Source organism: Somniosus microcephalus, chromosome 4 (assembly GCF_052327205.1).
Source record: "Somniosus microcephalus isolate GS21.2 chromosome 4, FLI_Smic_1.0, whole genome shotgun sequence".
Classification (NCBI taxonomy): Eukaryota; Metazoa; Chordata; class Chondrichthyes; order Squaliformes; family Somniosidae; genus Somniosus; species Somniosus microcephalus.
Genome location: NC_140990.1, coordinates 197,219,729 through 197,245,388, shown reverse-complemented (window position 1 = coordinate 197,245,388; position 25,660 = coordinate 197,219,729). Strand labels below are relative to the sequence as shown.

Sequence of the window (25,660 nt, the reverse complement as noted above, 5' to 3'; positions counted from 1 at the left end):
TCACGTTTCTCCCTTTCAAACACTACGTTTAACTCGATCATATTGGCCTGTATTTTCCGATTGCAGGCCTCCCGCATGCAGAGGCCTGCGATCTGGAAAAATCTGCGCCCTTACCTGAGGGCTCCCGGGACACACACACTTCTGATCCTGGGCCTCTCCAAACTCCAAGTGCGCAGGGCTCACATATCCCAGAGGTGCAGGCAGTTCGCAGTGTCCCTGGGATCACGTGGGCCATGGGGAGCCAATCAAAGAAGGGAATCTCCCTTCATACACTTGACAGGAAGACCTGTCAAATATATGAATGGAGATCACCCCAAAAACATAGTAAAACTTTAAATAATTTTTAAAAAAAACATTACATTATTAAAATGACTTGAAATTACAATAATTTAAATATTTTAAACAAAAATTTAATTTTTTGGAAAAGATAATTAAAGTTTTTTACCGGGCTAAAAATAAACGTACCTTTTTTAAAGTATTTTTAAATGATAAATCAGTGAAAACAATTTTTTTTTTTTTAATTTTTTCAACTCTTATCCTGGTAAAAGCAGGCCTTACACCTGCTTTTACCAGGCGTAAGAATGGTAAGGGTTTTCTGCGGGCGGAGGGTCTCCAAAAAGCGGAACTATCCACCCGCAGAGGCCCTTCTCCAGGGCAGGCAGAGGATCTGTCAAGAGCTTTCTTGACAGATCGGAAATGCCGGTTTTCAGCGCATGCGCAGTGCATGCCTGAAACCAGCATTTCCGATGTCCCTACGGGTGTGTACACAGCGTGTACCGTAGGGATCGGAATATCTGGGCCACTATGATTGCTATTAGATAAATGTTCACGGACCATTGTTAACTAAATCTGGCTCATTGCTCATTACTAAATCTAATATGGCATGCCCCCTTGTTGGTTCTGGGACATATTGTTGCAGAAAACTATCCCGGACACACTCAAGAAATTCACTACCTGTTTATGCAGTTTGACTGGCTCTGTGCAACTTTCTGCAACTTTCTGCAACTCCATCAGCTTTATTAACTTCTTTCAAGGTTCTAAGGTAACAGGGAGTGTTGTTGCAAGTGGAGAACACCTTCATTCTTATTTAAAGGCTTCAGCTCGCTCCACTTGCTCGCAGTCACGGTGGCTCTACTGGCAGTCCCCCTTGCACTCCAGGATCTTCAGCAGAGGGACCGGAGGCAGCTGAGAAGACGAGAAGATGCGGTCAAGGAGGACTCTTAACAGGAGGCCTTACCCACCTAGGGTCTTCCGAGAGCACTTCTCTGATCTCCACTTAAGCTAAGAACAGTGTATTAGGAGTCTCTGCTTCACCAAGGAGGTGGTCACAGAACTCTGCCACCTCCTGCAACCAGACCTGCAGCCTGAGAGCAGGACGACCACTGCTCTCCCAGTGGCAGTCAAAGTCACCTTGGCCCTCAATGCCTTCGCCAGCGGGGATCCTTCCAGTCTGCAGCAGGAGAAATAGCTAACATCTCACAGTTCTCCGTCCATCATTGCATCCGTGAGGTCATTGAGGCTTTCTGCACCAGGAGAAGGGATTACATTATCTTCTCTCTGAGCAGAGAGAAGCAGGGAGTGCATACATGTGGCTTTGCCAGGATAGCAGGCTTCCCATGCGCCGTCAACTGCACACACAAGGCTTTGTGGGCACCGCATAACAATCCTGAGATCTTCTGTAACCGCAAAGGTTATCACTCACTTCATGTGCAGGTGGTGTGCGACCACGCCCAGCAATTCCTCAAGTCAATGCCCGCTATCCTGGCAGCAGCCATGATGCCTTCATCCTGCGTCAGTCTGGTGTGCCAGCAATCTTCCAGCCACCACAGCAAACATGAGGGTGGCTTCTCGGAGACTAGGACTATCCGCTGTCCACCTGGCTCATGACTCCCCTCCACAACCCCAACACTCATATAATGAGAGCCATGCTTCCACCAGGAACATCTTCGACCAGACCATTGGGCTACTGAAGCAACAGTTCCGCTGCCTTGACTGCTCGGGAGGAGCGGGTGTCCCATTTCGTGGTGGTCTGCTGCATGCTTCACAACTTGGCCATCATGAGGTCACAGCCCTTGCCACCGGGTTTGTGGCACCACCTCAGGAGGAGAACGAGGGAGAGCAGGAGGAGGAGGAGGAGGAAGAGGAAGATGAGGAAGAGAGGGGGCAGGCAGCCAATCTCCCTTCCAGACGGGCTGTCTGTGAACATCTCAGCAGACTCCAATTCTAACCAATGAAGGTCCACATCCCCATTGCTCCCCACATCCCCATCTTACTATCCCTGTGTCACAGAATATCACAGCATCCTCCTGAGCACAAAGCTGAAATGAGAGACACCACAAAAGATTCCAAACAAAATTAATAAATGTATCAAATCAGTGAACACATATAGTTCCAGGAAAAATATTAACTAATCACTCTTGTGCAATCCCTTACTGCCTGTCGTTCGTGTGCCTCAGTGGCTGCAGCATGGCTGGTGGAAGGCTGCTAAGTTTCCGTGCGGGAGTCTTCAGATGGCCTTGCAGGACGACCTCGAGCAGCTGTGGCCCTAGACTGCACCACCTCAGCATGGGACTCAGCAGTCTGGGCTGGCTGGCTGACAGGCAGCGGCAAGGGCAATGGTGGAGTGGCAGTGGTGGGAACAGGAATGCTGTCATCCTGAGAGAGGCAGATTGCTGGCCTACTGCAATCCTGCAAGCCCCAGTCGACATTCGTAAACCCAGCCATGATGGCAGCAGTCAAAGCTTGGGTGGCTTCCAGCTGAGACTGCATGTGAGCAATCTGAGTTTAGATGGCATCAAGCTGAGACTGCATGACAATGGTCTGAGCTTGGGTGGCAGCAAGCTGAGACTGTATGAGAGCAGTCTGAGCTTCTGCTGCAGCACTAAGACGTTGGGTCGCTTTCGTCTGTGCTGCAATGGAAGCTGCGACACCACCCATCATACACACCATCACATATGGGTCAACACGGTCTCTTTGGGAGTGCACCATCATTTTCAGCCTGGAAATCCTGGGCTCCAAGCTTTGCGCAGAGCCCCGTGCAATGTTGGAGGCGGACTCTTTCATGCTCCTGGACATTGCCGAGATGCTCTCTGGCAGGCTTGCCATTGCACCTATCAATTTGGTGTACATGACCATCACCCTTCTTCTAAAGGCCACTCCATCGAGGTCCTCATCTGAGTCCTGTGCAGCAGAACTCGCATGTGAATTCACCCTCTGGGGAGCTGGCCTCTGAGCTACCCTTTCCCCCTGGCCTTGCTGCAGCCCACTCATGCCCGGTGCCTCACACTGTGCAGATCCCGCTATGACACTAGCCTCTAAAGTACATGCAGTGCCAGCTTCTGAGCTGGTGCCTGTGAGTGACAGGTGCAGTGAAACGGTGTCTTCTTCCTCCTCTTCTACTTCTCCCCCTCGCTCTCTTCCATGATCTCGGGGACAGGCTGCTCGGTTGCTTTCTGCTTCTGCACCAATGCACCTCCCCTTTAAGTAGTAGAAAAAGCCTGTGGCACACATGACTGCAAATTAGACTGGCCTTGATATTGGTCCACCTGTTGAGCGTTAAACCAATGAGCAGCAGTTTTTGTGCTGAAATCATGACGATATATTAATGAGGAGTGAGCACGAATTTTGCATGCTACTTAGACCATTTTGAAGTGGTGCAGCTTAACATCGTTTGGCCTTAACACTGCCCGTTTTGTGGCTATATCTAATTTTTAGGCCCTTGTTTCCACTTTCTAATACTATGGGTTGGATTTTCCAGGGATTATTGGGCGCGATTGGTGGCTTGGAAAGTGATTTTTTTCACCAGCGGGTCAGGACCCAGCTGTGAACCCACCACCACGTGCCTTTACCAAGTGTCGGGTCTGCCAGCGCTGAGCAGAACAGACACGCAGCACTGGGGGAGACAATTAAAATAATTAGTGGCTTGTTTACAGCCACTTATCAATGGTTTTTTCCCAGCTTTTTGGATTTGACAGGTTGCCCACTGGTTTCCCGTTGTGCCTAGACCGTGTCTGTGAAGCTGCGGTGGGAGGTCAGTGGCCATTGAATCAACTGATGAGTTGACAGCTTCAAATATCAAGTCAAAGCTCCCAGCTGATTTTCCCTTAACCACTAGCTTCTCTAAACTGCATTTCCACTACAGATTCAGGATGCTGCAAGTCTTTACACTCGTCTCCATCCAGTCTGACCTGATTACCTCTCCCACTATTGACAGATCGCTTCTGTCATCTCTACTTCACCTGCCATCTATTCCATCAGCATTGGTGCCCTTGAAATTCTATTACCTTGGTCCTCAGAATCCCACCATGATCAGTCCCAACACCATCATCACCAGGCACACCAACCTTCTCTGCAATCAACTAATGCTGCACAGGACACAGGGCATCAGCCACATTGCTTCCCGGGACGCCAGGGATGGCCTCATCATGGCCAGATTTACTTACATAGAAACATAGACATAGAAACATAGAAGATAGGAGCAGGAGTAGGCCATTCGGCCCTTCGAGCCTGCTCCGCCATTCAATGAGATCATGGCTGATCATCCAAATTCAGTACCCTGTCCCTGCCTTCTCCCCATATCCCCTGATCCCTTTAGCCTTAAGAAATATATCCAACTCTTTCTTGAATATATTTAATGAACTGGCCTCCACCGCCCTCTGTGGCAGAGAATTCCACAGGTTCACCACTCTTTGGGTGAAGAATTCCTCCTCATTTCAGTCCTAAATATCCTACCCCTTACCTTAGACTATGACCCCTGGTTCTGGACTCCCCGACCATCGGGAACATCCTTCCAGCATCTAGTCTGTCCAGGCCTGACAGAATTTTATAGGTTTCGATGAGATCCCCTCTCAATCTTCCAAACTCCAGTGAGTATAAGCCCAATCGATACAATCTCTCCTCATATGTCATTCCTGCCATCCTAGGTATCAGCCTGGTGAATCTTCATTGCACTCCTTCCATGGCAAGAACGTCCTTCCTCAGATAAGGCGACCAAAACTGCACACAATACTCAAGGTGCGGTCTCACCAAGGCCCTGTACAACTGTAGCAAGAGATCCTTGTTCCTGTACTCGAACCCTCTTGCTACGAAGGCCAACATACCATTTGCCTTCTTAACCACCTGCTGCACCTGCATGCTTACCTTCAGTGACTAGTGCACAAGAACACCCAGGTCTCTTTGCACTTCCCCTTCTCCCAATCTATTGCCATTCGAATAATAATCTGCCTTCCTGTTTTTGCCACCAAAGTGGAAAACCTCACATTTATCCACATTATAGTGCATTTGCCATGTTTCTGCCCAATCACCTAACCTGTCCAAATCATACTGGAGTTTCATGACATCCTCCTCACAGCATACCCTCCCACCCAGCTTTGTGTCATCTGCAAATTTGGAGATATTACATCCAATACCCTCGTCCAGATCATTAATATATATTGTGAACAGCTGGGGTCCTAGGACCGATCCTTGCGGTACCCCACTAGTCACTGCCTGCCACTCGGAAAACGACCTATTTATTCCAACTCTTTGCTTTCTGTCCGCCAACCAGTTCTCTATCTAAGTCAATACCTTGCCCCCAATCCCATGTGCCTTAATTTTGCACGCTAATCTCTTATGCGGGACCTTATCGAAAGCCTTCTGAAAGTCCAAATACACCACATCCACTGGTTCTCCCTTATCTATTTTACCAGTTACATCCTCAAAAAATTCCAGTAGATTAGTCAAGCATCATTTACCTTTTGTAAATCCATGTTGACTTTGTCCGATCCTGTCACTGCTTTCCAAGTGCTCTGCTATTACATCTTTTATAATGGACTCTAGCATTTTCCCCAGGCTTACCGGTCTATAATTCCCCGCTTTTTCTCTGCCACCTTTTTTGAATGGTGGGGTAACATTAGCTACCCTCCAATCCATGGGGACTGTTCCAGAGTCTATTGAGTTCTGGAAGATGACCAGCAATGCATCTACTATTTCTAGGGCCACTTCCTGAAGTACCCTGGGATGTAGATTATCAGGCCCTGGGGATTTATCGGCCTTCAGTCCCATCAATTTTCCTAACACCATTTCCCTACAAATACTGATTTCTTTCAGTTCCACCCTTTCATCAGACCCTATGTTCCCCGGTATTTCTGGGAGGTTATTTGTGTCCTCCTTTGTGAAGACAGAACCAAAATATGTATTTAGTTGGTCCGCCATTTCTTTGTTCCCCATTATAAATTCCCCCGATTCTGACTGCAAGGGACCTACGCTTGACTTCACCAATCTTTTTCTCTTCATATATCTATAAAAGCTTTTACAGTCAGTTTTTATGTTCCCTGCAAGCTTACTCTCATATTCTATTTTCCCTTTCTTAATTAATCCCTTTGTCCTCCTTTGTTGAATCATGAACTGCTCCCAATCCTCAGGATTATTGCTTTTTCTGGCAATTTGTATGTCTTCTCCTTGGATCTTATGCTATCCCTAATTTCCCTTGTTAGCCACGGTTGAGTCACCTTTTTTGTTTTATTTTTATGCCAAACTGTGATGAACAACTTCTGTAGTTCATCCATTCGGTCTTTGAATGTTTGCCATTGCCTATCCACCGTCAACCCTTTGAGTGCCATTCCCCAATCAGTCCTACCCAACTCGCTCCTCAGACCATCGTAGTTTCCTTTATTTAAATTGAGGACCCTAGTTTCTGAGTCAACTGCTTCATTCTCCATCTTAATGAAGAATTCGATCATATTACGATCGCTCTGACACAAGGGGCCTCGTACAACAAGATTGCTAATTAATCCTTTCTCGTTACATAATACCCAGTCTAAGATGGCCTGATCTCTGGTTGGTTCCTCGACATATTGGTCCAGGAAACCATCCCGTAAACACTCCAGGAATTCCTCCTCCACAGTATTGTTGCTAATTTGGTTAGCCCAATCTATATGTAGATTAAAGTCACCCATGATGACTGCTGTGCCCTTAGTGCACGCTTCTTTAATTTCCCTTTCAATGCCATCCCCAACCTCCGCCTTACTGTTTGGAGGTCTATATACCACTCCCACTAATGTTTTTTTCCCCTTAGTATTTCTCAATTCTACCCATACAGATTCCACATCATCAGAGCTAATATCCTTCATTACAATTGTGTTAATCCCTTCTTTAACCAGTAATGCTACCCCACCTCCCTTCCCTTTTTGCCTATCTTTCCTGAATATCGAATACCCCTGGATGTTGAGTTCCCAGTCTTGGCCATCCTTGAGCCACGTTTCCGTAATCCCAACCAAATCATATTCGTTTACCTCTATTTACGCAGCCAATTCATCCACCTTATTACAAATGCTCCTCGCATTAAGACACAAAGCCTTCAGGCTTGTTTATTTAACGCTCTTAGACCTATTAGAATTATTATTTACTGTGGCCATGTTTGATTTAAACCCTTGATTTCTCTGACTGCCACTTTTGTTTTTCTCCTTCCTATCTTTTGCTTTTATCCTTGTTTCCCTTTCCTCTGTCTCCCTGCTCAGGTTCCCAACCCCCTTCCATTTTAGTTTAAACCCTCCCACACAGCACTAGCAAACAAACCCCCTAGGACATCAGTTCCAGCCCTGCCCAGGTGCAGACCATCCGGTTTGAACTGGTCCCACCTCCCCCAGAACCGGTTCCAATGTCCCAGGAACTTGAAACCCTCCCCCTGGCACCATTCCTCTAGCCACGTATTCATCTGAAGTATCCTTCTATTTCTACTCTGACTAGCACGTGGCACTGGTAGCAATCCTGAGATTACTACCTTTGAGGTCCTGTTTTTTAATTTACCTCCTAACTCCCTATATTCCGCTTTTAGGACCTCATCCCGCTTTTTACCTACATCGTTGGTGCCTATATGCACCACGACAACTGGCTGTTCACCCTCCCCTTCCAAGGTGTTCTGCAGCCGCTCTGAGACATCCTTGACCCTTGCACCAGGGAGGCAACACACCATCCTGGAGTCTCGTTTGCGGCCGCAGAAACACCTATCTATTCCCCTTACAATTGAATCCCCTATTACTATAGCTCTACCATTCTTTTTCCTCCCATTCAGTGCAGCACTGTACACCCTGGCTGCCACAAAACCTTTATAAGTTGGTAAGTTCTTTTAAATAAAGGGGTGATCTTCACCTAAAATAGGGGCAGAGGGTCTTCTTAAATAATATTAATAAATGTAATTAATTACATAGAATGGGAGAGCAGGTGATTTGTTACTGTTGCGCAATGTCGGAGCCGGTGGACTCCATTGATGCTCACGGTGATTACATTTGCGATAAGTGTTTGCTGCTGGAGGAACTCCGGCTCCTGGTTGATGAGCTTGAGACCAAGCTTCAGACACTGCGACACATCAGGGAGGGGGAGTGTTACCTGGACTCTGTGTTTCAGGAGGTAGTCACACCAATTAGATTAATTAATTCAGGTGTAGTCCGTGGTCAGGGACAGGATGGTGTGACTAGAAGTGAGGCAGGTAAGGGGATCCAGCAGGTAGTGTTGGAGGAGCCGCAGCCCTTGCTCTTGTCCAACAGGTTTGAGGCTCTTACTCCCTGTGAGGATGGGAACGGGGACTGCGGGGAGGATGAGCAACCTGGCCACAGCACCGTGGAGCGGGGGGCCATTCAAGTGGGGGGAGTTAAAAGAAATGTTGTAGTGGTAGGGGATAGTATTGTTAGAGCAGAACCACAAGGGTAATAAGCTCTGGATTACTACCTGAGCCACGTGCAACTTTGGCTAAGGTAAATAAAATTAGAGAGTTAAATGCGTGGCTCAAAGTCTGGTGTGGGAGAAATGGGTTTTGCTTCCTGGGACACTGGCACCAGTACTGGGACAGGAGAGAGCTGTTCCATTGGGATGGACTTCACTTGGCCAGTGCTGGGACTAGAATCCTGGCAAATCGAATAACTAGGGCTGTAGAGAGGGCTTTAAACTAATTAGTGGGGGGGAGGTTTTAAGAGAGCAAAAAATAAAAATGACAGCGGAGAAGGCAATAGAGCAAGGTAGCAGTGGGGGAATTAAAAACCAGAGCGTGTCAGGAAGGGACAGAATGTATGATGATAAAGGTAAAGTAGTAAAAGGGGTATAAGCAGGAATAAATTGTCAGAAAACATATCTGAAAATTCTTTATCTGAATGCACGCAGCATTCGTAACAAAATAGACGAGTTGACGGTACAGATAATTACACATGGTTATGATCTGGTGGCCATTACGGAAACATGGCTGCAAGAGGATCATGACTGGGAACTAAACATACAAGGGTATTTGACAATTAGGAAGAACAGACAGGAAGGAAAGGGAGTTGGGGTTGCTATGTTAATCAAGGATGGAATCACTGCAATAGTCAGAAATGATATTGGGTCAAAGGATCAGGATAGTGAAACAGTTTGGGTGGAGATAAGGAATAATAAGGGGAAAAAGTCACTAGTGGTCGTAGTCTATAGGCCTCCTAGCAGTTGCAACTCTGTTAGTCGGAATATAAATCAGGAAATAGTTGGGGCTTGTAATAAGGGAACAGCTATAATCATGGGGGATTTTAACTTTCATGTTGACTGGACTAATCAAATTGGGCATGGCAGCCTTGAGGAAGAGTTCATAGAGTGTATTAGGGATGGGTTCCTTGAGCAGTATGTAACTGAACCAACCAGGGGGCAGGCAATCTTAGATCTGGTCCTGTGTAATGAGACAGGATTAATAAAAAATGTCCTAGTAAAGGATCCCCTTGGAATGAGTGACCATAATATGGTTGAATTCCAAATTCAGTTTGAGGGTGAGAGAGTTGGATCTCAAACCAGCATACCGAGCTTAAATAAAGGAAACTATGAAGGTATGAAAGTAGAATTGACTAAAGTGGACTGGGAAAACAGATTAAAGTGTAAGATGGTAAAAGAGCAGTGGTCTACATTCAAGGAGATATTTCACATCTTTCAAGAAAAATATATTCCACTGAGGATAAAGGGGAGTAAAAGAAAAGACAGCCATCCGTGGCTTAGTAAAGTAATAAAGGATAGTATCCGACTGAAAACAAGGGCATATAAAGTAGCCAAATCTAGTGGGAGGATAGAGGATTGGGAAGCATTTAAAAACCAGCAAAGAATAATTAAAAGATGAATTAAGAAAGGGAAGATAGATTATGAAAGTAAACTAGCAAAAAATATAAACAGATAGCAAGAGTTTCTACAGCTATATAAAAAGAAAAAGGGTGGCTAAAGTTAACGTTGGTCCCTTAGAGGATGAGAACGGGAAACTGGAGGTGGGGAACATGGAGATGGCAAAGACGCTGAGCAAATATTTTGTATTAGTCTTTACAGTAGAGGACACTAAAAATATCCCAACAGGAGGCAATGGGGGAGGAGGAGCTAAACACGATTAAAATCACTAAGGAGGTGGTACTCGGTAAAATAATGGGACTTAAGCTGGATAAATCCCCCGGACCTGATGGCCTACATCCTAGGGTCTTGAGAGAAGTGGCGGTAGGGATTGTGGATGCATTGGTGATTATTTTCCAAAACTCCCTGGACTCAGGAAGGGTCCCGGCAGATTGGAAAACTGCTAATGTAACACCCTTATTTAAGAAGGGAAGTAAACAAAAAGCTGGAAACTATAGACCAGTTAGCCTAACATCTGTGGTTGGTAAAATGTTGGAGTCCATTATTAAGGAAACAGTAACAGAGCATTTGGATAAACATATTTAATAGGACAGAGTCAGCATGGTTTTATGAAGGGGAAGTCATGTTTGACAAATTTGCTCGAATTGTTTGAGGATGTAACATACAGGGTGGATAAAGGGGAACCAGTGGATGTAGTGTATTTGGACTTCCAAAAGGCATTTGACAAGGTGCCACACAAAAGATTACTGATCAAGATAAAAAATCACAGGATTGGGGGTAATATACTGGCATGGGTGGAAGATTGGCTATCTAACAGAAAACAAAGAGTTGGGATAAATTGTTCATTCTCGGGCTGGCAATCAGTAACTAGTGGTGTTCCGCAGGGGTCAGTGCTGGGACCCCAACTCTTTACAATCTATATTAATGATTTGGAGGAAGGGACCGAGTGCAACATATCCAAATTTGCCGATGATACAAAGATGGGAGGGAAAGCAGTGAGTGAGGAGGACATAAAAAACCTGCAAAAGGACATAGACAGGCTAAGTGAGTGGGCAGAGACTTGGCAGATGGAATATAATATTGGAAAGTGTGAGGTTATGCACTTTGGTAGAAAAAATCAAAGAGCAAGTTATTATCTAAATGGAGAAAAACTGCAAAGGGATCTGGGGGTCCTGGTGCATGAAACACAAAAAGTTAGTATGCAGGTGCAGCAGGTGATCAGGAAGGCCAATGGAATCTTGGCTTTTATTGCAAGGGGGATGGAGTATAAAAACAGGGAAGTCTTGCTCCAGTTATACAGGGTATTGGTGAGGCCACACCTGGAATACTGCGTGCAGTTTTGGTTTCCATATTTAAGAAAAGATATACTTGCTCTCGAGGCGGTTCAGAGAAGGTTCACTCGGTTGATTCTGGAGATAAGGGGATTGACGTATGAGGAAAGGTTGAGTAGGTTGGGCCTCTACTCATTGGAGTTTAGAAGAATGAGAGGCGATCTTATTGAAACATATAAGATTGTGAGGGGGATTGATCGGGTGGATGCGGTGAGGATGTTTCCACTGATGGGTGAGACTAGAACTAGGGGGCATAATCTTAGAATAAGGGGCTGCCCATTCAAAACTGAGATGAGAAGAAACTTCTATACTCAGAAGGAAGTAAACCTATGGAATTTGCTACCCCAGAGCGCTGTGGAAGCTGCAACATTAAATAGATTTAAAACAGAGATAGACAGTTTCTTAGCAGATAAGGGAATTAGGGGTTACGGGGAGAGGGCAGGGAAGTGGACGTGATTCTAGATTCGGATCAGCCATGATCCTATTGAATGGTGGAGCAGGCCCGAGGGGCCGTATGGCCTACTTCTGCTCCTAATTCTTATGTTCTTATGTTCTTATGATGCGCCAGGTTGGCACCACCCCACACCAACACCATAAAGCATCCCTACAATGCCCAAGCCATTCATTTCACACTCATCACCATTGCACCAGTACTGTTATGTCTCAACATTCACTGCAACTCACTAAGCCACTTCCAAAGGTGCACACAAATCTGTCCAAGAATGCAAAGTGTTGAAAATAAAGGTTTCAATGCTTCACACCACATTAACAGAAACTTTACATGAGCATTGCATAGAACACCCAAGTGCCTACCCTTGTGTGTTGTTAGTTGGTATGATTGCACTAGGATGAGGGTGAGTGTGAGGGGTGGCTAGTAAAATCGGGATGCGATAATGTAGATAGAGAGGGATGGGTGGAGGTGCAAGGTAAGTTGGTGTGAGTAAGGATGTGCAGGAGTACCGTAGGGAAGGCTGTATGATGGGGATTTGATGAGAGGCACAGCAGGATGAGGTTGAGTGTGACTTTGTACTAACGTTTTGTGATGTACTGAGATCATAAGCATATGGAGGGAGTCATGGGAAAGCCTGGGTGCAGCCCTACACCTCTGTGCAGTGCCTGTCAGTGTTTGCAGCACCTCAATGCTGTAAAACACTGACAGCACAAATGTCAAAATAAAGTTGGCCATGGTCCCTTTAAGGAAACCGGCTGATGACGTATCATCAAATGACGCTATTGCTTCGGCTAATTGGCCGGCAAACGCGCTGGGCGGGCTTAACAAGCCCAATTACGGTAAATTAATTTCAGAGGAGACAGCAGCGACGACACCCACCACAGACCCGCCGATGTTCGTAAAATCGCATCCTACATCTTGGTGCCCAACCTCCTGGTGAATTAATTTAAAGCCACCCTCGCAGCACTAGTTAACCTGCCCGCGAGGATATTGGTCCCAGCTCTGTTCAGGTGCAACCCGTCCATCTTGAACAGGTCCCTCCTGCCACAGAACTGGTCGCAATATCCCAGGAATCTGAAGCCCTCTCTCTTGCACCATGCCTCTAGCCATGCATTAACCTGCCATATCCTCCTATTTCTACTCTCATTAGTGTGTGGCACTGGGAGTAATCCAGAGATTACTACCTTTGAGGTCCTGCTTTTTAACTCCCTCCCTAGCTCCTTAAACTCTGACTGCAGGACTTCAGTGCTCTTCCTCCCTATGTCGTTGGTTCTGACATGGACCACAACTTCTGGCTCTTCCCCTTCTCCTCCACAGAATTTTCTACACCCTTTACGTGATGTCCCTTACCCGGGCACCAGGGAGGCAACATACAGGAAACTCTCGATTTACCGGCACCCAAACAACCGGAAATCTCGGTTAACCGGCAAAATTCAGGAGTAGGTTCAGTTCAGTTTTTCTTCATATTAGTGGCCTTCTTGATTCTTGGCTGTGTAATCGGGCGCTCCTGCACTTGTTGCTAAGCAACAGGGACGCTTGGTTTGTGGTCGGGCTTCTTGCACCTGTTGCTAAGCAACAGGGAAGCTTGGATTTGTTACTGTGTACTGGAGCTTTCATACCTTTTAACTATAACTCTCTGTAATCTGGACTTTTTGATAAACCGGCACCACGCTGGTCCCATCGATGCCGGATAAAAAAGAGTTTCCTGTACCATACGGGACTCATGTCAGCAGTAGCAGGACTGCCTGTCTGTCCCCCTGACTATCGAATCCCCAATTACTACTGCATTCCTACACTTTGCTGTAACCCCTGTGCAGCCCTTTGCCTCATGGTGCCAGGCTTGAGACTGCACTCCTTCAAGATGTTGTCACCCTCACCAGTTTTCAGTGCTGAATATCAATTTGAGAGTGCCACACTCCCAGGATCACTGCACTGCCTGCCTCTTCCTAACCTTCTGGGTGGCCAGCAATTTGCTATTATGAACTCTATCTGCCTGTGGGGCGACCACCTCCTGGAACCTGTGATCCAGTAAACATTCAGTTACCCATAAGCCCTGCAGCCAATCCAGCTGCCCTTCAAGCACAGAAAACCACAGCGTGAGTTCGAACAGCTGGAGGCACTTCCTGCAAACATGGACCTCCAGGATACATGAAGTGTCCTGAAGTTCCCACAAGGCACAAGAATTGCAGGCTACGGGTTCCGGCAGAGGGAGGCAGAAAGACCATTATTAGAGAGGGAAAAAGAGACACCCAACATCACTGAAAGAAAGACTGTGTCAGAGAGACATTGAGTTCACAACCATGGAGCCCCCTCACCCCCACCTCCAACTAAGTGTATATTCCACTATCTATAGAGCACTTTCATATACATATAGATGTGAGGAAACATCTACTTCAGTGAAAGAGAAATGTACCAATTCCAAGGGAGTGTGTTATGCATAAGAGGCAAGAAATGGAGGAACACCGAGCTCTCAGAGGGTTGTAGGGCTGGAGAAAGTTACAAAGAGAGGGAGGGGTGAGACCATGAAGGGATTTGAACACAAAGATGAGAAGTTTAAATTAATGGAGTTGTGGGATCAGGAGCCAATGCAGGTCGGTAATACAGGGCTGATAGGTAAGTGTGAATTTGTGCAAAATAGAATACAGGCAGCGGAGTTTCAAATGAGCTGAATTTCAGCTTGGGGTCAAATAGGCCTCTGACAACATGCACAGTTTGATACAGCTTGAGTCAGTGGGTGGAAAGAGGGTTGGAATCATTGGCAAGGGTGCAGAATTTGTGGGGGGTGGGTGGGTAGTGAAGGCACTGGCGTCAGTCTTCACAATTATTAACTGAAGGAAATTGCAGCTCATCCAGGACTGGATGTTGGATAAGCAGACTGACAACACAAAGGTAGTGGAAGGGTCAACAGAGGTGTGGAGAGATTGCGTTGGGTGTCGTCAGCATACATGTTTGAACCTGATGTCACGTCTTCAGCTGATGTCGCCAATGGGCAGCATGTAGATGATGAAGAGTAGGGGACCAAGGATACATTCCATAGGTAACTGTGCGGAGGCGGGAAGGGAAGCCATTGCTGGAGATGTTCTGGCTGCTATTGGATAAGTAAGAAAGGAACTAATCGAGGGCAGCCCTACTCAGCTGGAAAATGGAGGAGAGTCATTGGGGAGGTCTACTGTGTCAAAATCAGTGTTATAGTTTATAGTATAATTGCCCTATCTTTGATCCAAGCACGTGTTTACTGATGCTCTATGTTGACAGCACAGCCTTGCAAAATTGTCCCTTTAATGCTGAGACACAGGTGAGTGCTTTATTGGTTTCTGCTGTGTGGGGGTCAGTGAGAAATATCAACCAACAGAGGACTAAACTTCAATGTTTCATGGGAGCTCATTGTGCCATTTTGCCATCACAAGAAAGCCTCCAGTCTAAGAATTAATTACAGCAGAGAAGCAAACAGCAAACTTTGTAATACTCACAGCATGCGGGAAAGGTTTCAGTGCACATTTTGCTGGATCCTTTCCAGAACCTTTGGGACACACAGTTTCCTGGACATCAATAACTAAATCCACCCGAGTCACACGTTCTCCTAAATTAGTAATCTAACCAAAGAAATAGTGTTAGACTTAATGAAGTGTGTTTGAGATAATAATACATATAAATGATGATACAGTGTCAGATAAATAATATGAGTTTCCTGCACATTATTATGCTCCTGTGAAATGCCTAGGAACATTTTACTATGTTAAAGGTACTATATAAATGCAAGTTGTTGTTGTTGTACAATCAGTTAGTAGAAGCAGGCACCAAGTTATTGTGGTGATCGTTTGATTTGTGTAAGTTATACACTGAGCAGAGAGATTCACGGATGATATTTATTAACATATTTACAAGGACAGTAACATTAGTTGATCTTTCCTGGCATTGCACACAGGGATTCAAGGCCTGTACAGTGTGGAAATCTTTTATCTTGTTGTTCCCAAAGGCCTTGTTGACAATACAGTGTAAACCGGTGGAGGGCAGAGATGCTACCACCAGAACACGAAGATCAAAAAATACCACAATAAAATGGAGACCTTCAGTCAGAACAAAATGCGTTGCCGTTTTTTCATACCAGTCTATTGCAACAGGAGAACTGAACCCACAGAAATGAGCACAAACCACAAGAATGATGACTCACAGGCACCAACTAGAGGATGCTGATCAACATCGCAGCATAGCTCAGACAGCACAAGTGAATTAACAAATTGACGAGCAGGAAACACTGATTATCATGTATTTGTTCCTTCTGCCTGCCCATTCCCTACATCGTGGCACAGTCAGAGTGGGACTGGTGAGATGAATATCTTGCTGGAAATCCCAACAGTTTTTCTGGGTCTACAACCAAAGTAAAGTACGCCTCCATGTAGCAGATGTACTTGCTGCACAGCTGCTGTTAGTAGGGCCCACAATATCATTTCCCAGTGGCAATTGCAATTTAAGGTGTTGATTGCCTTTAGGAAACAGGAATTCAACCAGAAATACCAGAAAAAAGCAAAGCAAAGCAAAATACGGCGGATGATGGAAATCTGAAATAAAAACAGAAAATGCTGCAAATATTCAGCATGTCAGGCAGCATCTGTGGAGAGGGAAACAGAGTTAACGTTTCAGGTGAATCACCTTTCTCTCCACCATCTTGCTTTTCTGGTTCTGAGCAAAGGTCATCGACCCGAAACGTTAGTTCTGTTTCTCTCTCCTGACCTGACCTGCTGAGTATTTCCAGCATTTTCTGTTTTTATTTCTGCAGATGAATAATGGCTCAACAGCGGCATATAGTGGCTGGAGCCTGTCTCTACTGCCTTCTAGATTGGAACTGGTCTCACTGTAGATGTTTGCAGAGGGAAATCCCACTTACAATGTTTACAAAGAAAATTTGAAGGTTAAAAGCATAACCTTGAAACATAAAAGCATGAGAAGAAAACAGTAAGTAGTTAATTGGACAGAAATTGCAATCAAACACTAGTTTTTAGTTTGATATAGATAGCTAATTGTTCCAATACAAACAGCACTTGTCTAAAATGTTGCACATTATTATTTTCTGTCTCTCGACATAGTATAATTTCTCACAGTAAATCCTTGCAAACTCAACAGAAGAAATTCATGTTAATGATGTTTATTACTAGGCAAGAGACAAAAATGAATCAGTTGGATTTGGTGCCACTTACTTTTAGTACTGTACAGTTCGTCACAGTGAAGAGGTTCGTAATTGTGGAATTTTCATTCACCTTGGTAATTGTAGCCTTTACTACATTACTAATCTCTGGCAAGGTAGAATTTGCACATTGGTTTCCTGAATCAAAAAGAATAGGTGTTTAAGGATCAATTCGTTTTTGACTAAAGGACATTTGGGATAACACCAAATGATCATCAGAACCACAAATCAAACTCTAATCATTCGACTTCAATACTTGCCAGAGCAGTAGAGGATCTGGACGGCAGCAAAAATGAAGATAATGATTCTCATTTTGTCTGTATGGATTGGTTGAGGACACTTCAATTTCGTTCTTCTCTTTGTTTGTTGTCTGGTTCTATTCAACGTTTATATACTTCAGGTCAGGCAAAGCATAGCGCAAATGATAGAACAGTGACGTAATCTGACCACAATCACTGCACCGACTCCGCTCCCTTCATTTCCTGCAAACTCTTACCAGGTCATGACTACGTGTCATCCAAAAGTATCATTGACTGTTGCAATATGTTTTGTAAGATGTGATGTGTGTCAATTTCCAGTTTCATAATACATTCCAGGCTGCAATTTTGATAACCTTGCAAATTAATTATGATGAACCGCAATCGAAGAAAGAAGTGGTGAATTTTCAAATTGAATAAATGAACTGAGACATAGAACTTATTTGTCACTGTTAGGTCACTGGGCATTTCAGTGTGTGGCAACAGTACTGTTACAGCTCTGATTCCTACCCTGGTATCAAGCTCAACAACAGTCCGAAAACCTGTTAGCTGCTTGTCTGCTGTAACCTACAAATTTCCGCCCATCTTTACTCAAACATTGACAGCAGTAACGTCAGCCACCCAGTTCCCACCCTCTGGAATTCCCTCCATAAATTGTACTACCTCTCCACTTCCCTCTCTTCCTTTAAACCCCACTGTTTAGCAGGTGTTTGTCAACATGGATTTACAAAAGGTAAATCATGCTTGACTAATCTACTGGAATTTTTTGAGGATGTAACTGGTAAAATAGATAAGGGAGAACCAGTGGATGTGGTGTATTTGGACTTTCAAAAAGCTTTTGATAAGGTCCCACATAAGAGATTAGCGTGTAAAGTTAAGGCACATGGGATTGAGGGCAAGGTATTGACTTGGATAGAGAACTGGTTGACAGACAGAAAGCAAAGAGTTGGAATAAACGGGTCATTTTCCGAGTGGCAGGCAGTGACTAGTGGGGTACCGCAGGGATCGGTCCTTGGACCCCAGCTATTCACAATATATATTAATGATCTAGACAAGGGAACTAGATGTAATATCACCAAGTTTGCAGATGACACAAAGCTGGGTGGGCGTGTGTGCTGTGAGGAGGATGCTGAGAAACTCCAGGATGATTTGGACAGGTTGGGTGATTGGGCAGAAGCATGGCAGATGCAATATAATGTGGATAAATGCGAGGTTATCCACTTTGGTGGCAAAAACAGGAAGGCAGCTTATTATCTGAATGGCAATAGATTGGGAGAAGGGGCAGTGCAACGAGACCTGGGTGTCCTTGTGCACCAGTTGTTGAAGGTAAGCATGCAGGTGCAGCAGGCGGTTAAAAAGGCAAATGGTGTGTTGGCCTTCATAGAGAGAGGGTTTGAGTACAGGAACAAGGATGTCTTGCTGCAGTTGTACAGGGCCTTGGTGAGACCACATCTTGAGTATTGTGTGCAGTTTTGGTCACCTTATCTGAGGAAGGATGTTCTTGCCATGGAAGGAGTTCAGTGAAGATTCACCAGGCTGATACCTGGGATGGCAGGAATGATGTATGAGGAGAAATTGGGTCGATTGGGCTTATACTCGCTGGAGTTTAGAAGAATGAGAGGGGATCTCATTGAAACTTATAAAATTCTGACAGGACTGGACAGACTAGATGCAGGAAGGATTTTCTCGATAGTCGGGGAGTCCAGAACCAGGGGTCATAGTCTAAGGATAAGGGGTAAGCCATTTAGGACAGAAATGAGGAGGAATTTCCTCACCCAGAGAGTGGTGAACCTGTGGAATTCTCTACCACAGAAGGCAGTAGAGGCCAATTCATTAAATATATTCAAGAAGGAGTTGGATATAATTCTTAAGGCTAAAGGGATCAAGGGATATGGGGAGAAAGCAGGGACAGGGTACTGAATTTGGATGATCAGCCATGATCGAATTGAATGGCGGAGCAGGCTCAAGGGGCCAAATGGCCTACTCCTGCTCCTATCTTCTATGTTTCTATGACCCCTTCCAATACCTACTTTTCAGCTCGTCGTCCATTTCCCTCATGCATCTGTGAAGTGCCTTGGGTCACTTTTCTACATTAAAGGTATTAGATCAATGCAAGTTATTGATACCATCAAGAGTTTTAAGGGAACTTCGTTTAGGCTGTTACAGGAAAGACCATTGACCCAGTAACGCAGGAATGGCACAGAAATTCTGCCCATTGACATGAATTCGGCAATTTGCCTCATAGACTCAATTGGGCTGGAAGCTCCAATCAGGAGCAAACAGGAACTTTATTTAAGCATGGCGATGAGAAGGGGGAACATCCTGCAATCTATTTCCCAACATTTGTGGATGCAGAATATCCATCATAGACAACCTTGAGGAAAATATACATTGAGGACAGCTAGGAACTGAGAAGTCAGATGGAAGTTCACTGAAAGAACATAGGAACAGGAGTAGGCCATTCAGCCCCTCAAGCCGGTTCCGCCATTCAGCGAGGTCATGGCTGATCTGCGACATAACTCCATATACCCGCCTTTGCCTCATATCCCTTAATACCATTGGTTACCAAAAATCTACCAATCTCAGATTTAAAATTAAGAATTGACCCAGCATCAACTGCCGATGGTGGAAGAGAATTCCAAACTTCTACCATCCTTTGTGTGTAGAAGTGTTTCCTAACTTCACTCCTGAAAGGCCTGGCTCTAATTTTGAGCTACTAGTCCTAGATTCCCAAACCAGCAGAAATAGTTTCGCTCTATCTACCCTATCAGTTCCCCTGAATATTGTGAAAAATTCGATCAAATCATTCTTTAATCTTCTAAATTCCAGGGAGCAGAACCCTAGTTTGTGTAATCTCTCATCGTAATTTAACCCTTGGAGTACAGGTATCATTCTAGTCATAGAGTTATAGAGTTATACAGCACAGAAAGAGGCCCTTCGGCCCATCGTGTCTGCACCGGCCATCAAGCCCTGTCTATTCTAATCCCATTTTCCAGCACTTGGTCTGTAGCCTTGTATGCTATGGCATTTCAAGTGCTCATCTAAAAGCTTCTTGAATGTTGTGAGGGTTCCTGCCTCTACCACCCTTTCAGGCAGTGAGTTCCAGATTCCAACCACCCTCTGGGTGAAAAAGTTTTCCCTCAAATCCCCTCTAAACCTCCTGCCCCTTACCTTGAAACTATGCCCCCTGGTTATTGACCCCTCTACTAAGGGGAGTAGTTCCTTTCTATCTATCCTATCTATGCCCCTCATAATTTTGTACACCTCAATCAGGTCCCCCCTCAGCCTTCTCTGCTCTAAGGAAAACAACCACAGCCTGTCCAGTCTCTCTTCATAGCTGAAGCGCTCCAGCCCAGGTAACAACCTGGTGAATCTCCTCTGCACCCTCTCCAATGCAATCACATCCTTCCTATAGTGTGGTGACCAGAATTGCACACAGTGTTCCAGCTGTGGCCTAGCTAGCGTTTTGTACAGCTCCATCATAACCATCCTGCTCTTATATTCTATGCTTCGGCTAATGAAGGCAAGTATCCCATATGCCTTTTTAACCACCTTATCTACCTGTCATGCTGCCTTCAGGGATCTATATACATGCACACCAAGGTCCCTCTGATCCTCTGTCCTTCCTAGGATCCTACCATTCATTGTTTATTCCCTAGCCTTGTTAGTCCTCCCAAAGTGCATCACCTCACACTTTTCAGGGTTAAATTCCATTTGCCACTGTTCTGCCCATCTGACCAACCCATCTATATCGTCCTGTAGCCTGAGGCTTCCCTCCTCGCTATTTACCACTCCACCAATTTTCATGTCACCTGTGAACTTACTGATCATGCCTCCTACATTCATATCTAACACATTAATGTACACTACAAAACCAAGGGACCCAGCACCGATCCCTGCGGTACACCATTGGACACAGGCTTCCAGTCACAAAAACAACCTTTGACCATCACCCTCTGCCTCCTGCCACTAAGCCAATTTTGGACCCAATGTGCTAAATTGCCCTGGATCCCATGGGCTCTTAACTTCTTGACCAGTCTCACATGTGGGACTTTGCCAAAAGCCTTACTGAAGTCCATGCAGACTACATCAACTGCACTACCCTCATCCACACACCTTGTCACCCCCTTGAAAAATCCAATCAAATTGGTTAGACATGATCTCCCCCTGACAAAGCCATGCTGACTATCCTTGATTATTCCTTGCATCTCCAGGTGGAGACTAATTCTGTCCCTCAGAATTTTTTCCGATAATTTCCCTACCACTGATGTTAGGCTCACTGGCCTGTAATTCCCTGGTTTATCCCTACTACCCTTCTTGAATAATGGTACTATGTTAGCTATTCTCCAGTCCTCTGGCACCTCCCCTGTGGCCAGAGAGGTTCTGAAAATTTGGGACGGACCACTGCAATCTCCTCCCTTGCCTCTCACAGCAACCTGGGATACATCTCATCTGGGCCTGGGGATTTATCCACTTTTAAGCCCGCTAAAACCGCTAGTATCTCCGCCCTCTCAATACTAATTTGCTCAAGTATATCACAATCCCCCTGTCTGATTTCTATGTGTAAGGGGTGGTGTGGTGTGTGTGGTCAGCTTCACCTCTGACTCCCTGAGTGGTTCTAGACTTTGGACTTATTTGGGGGTTGTAATGAAATTGCAACAGACACCTGAGTTGGTCAAAAGAATTGAGATTTTTATTTTGAGAGAGGAAAATATACAATACAATAAATCTAATACTCTAAAAGGGGGAACACTTCGGAATATGCAAGGGAGAATTACAATAGACAAAAATACCTTACCCTCCCAATCCCACTATCCTAACTAGGTTGAATTCCAGAGGACCAGGAAATGCTCACCAAGTGACTTTCTTAACAGATTGTAGAGGTTCGCGATTTCGGGGTTCTCTTTAGTTGTGGCAGTTGGAGCCTGCCATACTCCGGACGTAGTGGAAGACTGCACCTGTGTTGGGTTTTCAGTCTTCGCCTGTCTGCTAAGAACATAAGAAATAGGAGCAGGAGTAGGCCATACGGCCCCTTGGGCCTGCTCCGCCATGCAATAGGATCATGGCTGATCTGAATCTAGACTCATGTCCACTTCCCTGCCCTCTCCCCATAACCCCTAATTCCCTTATCTGCTAGGAAAATGTCTATCTCCATTTTAAATTTATTTAATGTTGCAGCTTCCACAGCTCTCTGGGGTAGCAAATTCCATAGATTTACTACCCTCTGAGTGAAGAAGTTTCTCCTCATCTCAGTTTTGAAAGGGCAGCCCCTTATTCTAAGATTATGCCCCCTAGTTCTAATCTCACCCATCAGTGGAAACATCCTCACCGCATCCAACCGATCAAGCCCCCTCACAATCTTATATGTTTCGATAAGATCGCCTCTCATTCTTCTGAACTCCAATGAGTAGAGTCCCAACCTACTCAACCTTTCCTCATACGTCAACCCCCTCATCTCTGGAATCAACCGAGTGAACCTTCTCTGAACCGCCTCGAGAGCAAGTATATCTTTTCTTAAATATGGAAACCAAAACTGCACGCAGTATTCCAGGTGTGACCTCACCAATACCCTGTATAACTGCAGCAAGACTTCCCCATTTTTATACTCCATCCCCCTTGCAATAAAAGCCAAGATTCCATTGGCCTTCCTGATCACCTGCTGCACCTGCATACTAACTTTTTGTGTTTCATGCACCAGGACCCCCAGATCCCTTTGTACTGTAGCACTTTGCAGCTTCTCTCCATTTAGATTGTAACTTGCTCTTTGATTTTTTCTGCCAAAGTGCATAACCTCACACTTTCCAACATTATATTGCATCTGCCAAATCTCTGCCCACTCACTTAGCCTGTCTATGTCTTTTTGCAGGTTTTTATGTCCTCCTCACTCACTGCTTTCCCTCCCATCTTTGTATCGTCGGCAAACTTGGATATGTTGCACTCGGTCCCTTCCTCCAAATCGTTAATATAGATTGTAAAGAGTTGGGGTCCCAGCACTGACCCCTGTGGAACACCACTAGTTACTAATTGCCAGCCCGAGAACGAACCAGTTATCCCAACTCTTTGTTTTCTGTTAGATAGCCAATCTTCCACCCATGCCAGTATATTACCCCCAATCCCGTGATTTTTTATCTTGATCAGTAATCTTTTGTGTGGCACCTTGTCAAATGCCTTTTGGAAGTCCAAATACACTACATCCACTAGTTCCCCTTTATCCACCCTGTATGTTACATCCTCAAAGAATTCGAGCAAATTTGTCAAACATGACTTCCCCTTCGTAAAACCATGCTGACTCTGTCCTATTAAATTATGTTTATCCAAATGCTCTGTTACTGTTTCCTTAATAATGGACTCCAACATTTTGCCAACCACAGATGTTAGGCTAACTGGTCTATAGTTTCCAGCTTTTTGTCTACTTCCCTTCTTAAATAAGGGTGTTACATTAGCAGTTTTCCAATCTGCCGGGACCTTTCCTGAGTCCAGGGATTTCTGGAAAATGATCACCAATGCATCCACAATCCCTACCGCTACTTCTCTCAAGACCCTAGGATGTAGGCCATCAGGTCCGGGGGATTTATCCGCCTTAAGTCCCATTTTTTTACTGAGTACCATCTCCTTAGTGATTTTAATCGTGTTTAGCTCCTCCCCCCCCATTGCCCCCTGTTTGTCCAGTGTTGGGATATTTTTAGTGTCCTCTACTTTAAAGACTGATACAAAATATTTGTTCAGCGTCTTTGCCATCTCCATGTTCCCCACCATTAGATTTCCAGTCCCATCCTCTAAGGGACCAACGTTCACTTTAGCCACCCTTTTTCTTTTTATATAGCTGATGCGGTTAGATGCAAAGTTGGATTTATCGGGTAAGTACCTAATTTTCTTTGGTTAGGTATAGTTTTTTAGAGTCTTTTGTGTCAAATCTTACCCAGGGGTAAGTCAGACTAGCCTGTAGAGTGGAAACAAGTACGTGAATTTTCAATTTCTCGGTGGTTGGTTTCTTGTTGGTCGCGGTGGCCCAATATTACCTGGTTGGTGGTAATATTGTTAGTTGTTGGTTTATTGAGGCCTTTGGTTGCCGCGATTTCCTTTTCCTTCCATTTTGTTCTTCTTTCTTCAATTCACCGATCCTCCAACTGAGTACGGCGATGATAGAAACATAGAAACATAGAAGATAGGAGCAGGAGTAGGCCATTCGGCTACTTGAGCCTGCTCTTCCATTCAATGAGATCATGGCTGATCATCCAAATCCAGTACCCTGTCCCTGCCTTCTCCCCATATCCCTTGATCCCTTTAGCCTTAAGAAATATATCCAGCTCCTTCTTGAATATATTTAATGAACTGGCCTCCACCGCCCTCTGTGGCAGAGAATTCCACATGTTCACCACTCTCTGGGTGAAGAAATTCCTCCTCATTTCAGTCTTCAATGGCTTACCCCTTATCCTTAGACTATGACCCCTAGTTCTGGACTCCCCGGCCATCGGAAACATCCTTTCTGCATCTAGTCCATCCAGGCCTGACAGAATTTTATAGGTTTCGATGAGGTCCCCTCTCAATCTTCTAAACTCCAGTGAGTATAAGCCCAATCAACACAATCTCTCCTCATACGTCATTCCTGCCATCCCAGGTATCAGCCTGGTGAATCTTCACTGCACTCCTTCCATGGCAAGAATGTCCTTCCTCAGATAAGGTGACCAAAACTGCACACAATACTCAAGGTGCGGTCTCACCAAGGCCCTGTACAACTGCAGCAAGACATCCTTGTTCCTGTACTCGAACCCTCTTGCTATGAAGGCCAACATACCATTTGCTTTCTTAACCACCTGCTGCACCTGCATGCTTACCTTCAGCGACTGGTGCACAAGAACACCCAGGTCTCTTTGCACTTACCCTTCTCCCAATCTATTGCCATTGAAATAATAGTCAGCCTTCCTGTTTTTGCCACCAAAGTGGATAACCTCGCATTTATCCACATTATAGTGCATTTGCCATGTTTCTGCCCAATCACCCAACCTGTCCAAATCGTACTGGAGTTATCTTTTTCTGAACCGTACTTTCTCTCCTGTACTGAACTTGAGCCTTCTCTCTGATCTGATCTCCTCTCCTGGTCTCCTACGCAACATCTGTTTCACTGACCAAGCAGGCCTCAATTATACTGTTTTGAGGCCTGGCTTATCTGACCGCCAATTCTCTCGTTCTTTGTTAATTTTGGTGGGCTCGTTATTTTTAATATGTTTCAATTCTCAATGAATTTCGGGGATGGTCCCATCTATTTTTAATTGGTTTTTAACTGGTTTCGGGATTGCCTTGAAATCAGTTTAAGATGTGTAAAGTGTTTTGGAAATCTTTT

The 25,660-nt window shown here is 45.0% G+C and overlaps 1 protein-coding gene across 1 annotated transcript in view; it reads right to left on the bottom strand.

The window, feature by feature from the left end:
* Nucleotides 1-17,552, bottom strand: part of LOC147120116 (uncharacterized) — a 32,603-nt gene extending 15,051 nt beyond the window's left edge. Inside the window, exons 1-3 of the mRNA XM_085985674.1 lie at nt 17,323-17,552; nt 17,076-17,200; nt 15,351-15,473 (exon numbers count right to left, since the gene is read on the bottom strand). Coding sequence (XP_085841800.1) covers nt 15,351-15,473; nt 17,076-17,200; nt 17,323-17,374 — 300 coding nt within the window. The 5' untranslated portion in view covers nt 17,375-17,552. The remainder of the gene's footprint in view (nt 1-15,350; nt 15,474-17,075; nt 17,201-17,322) is intronic.
* Nucleotides 17,553-25,660: the final 8,108 nt, after the last annotated feature.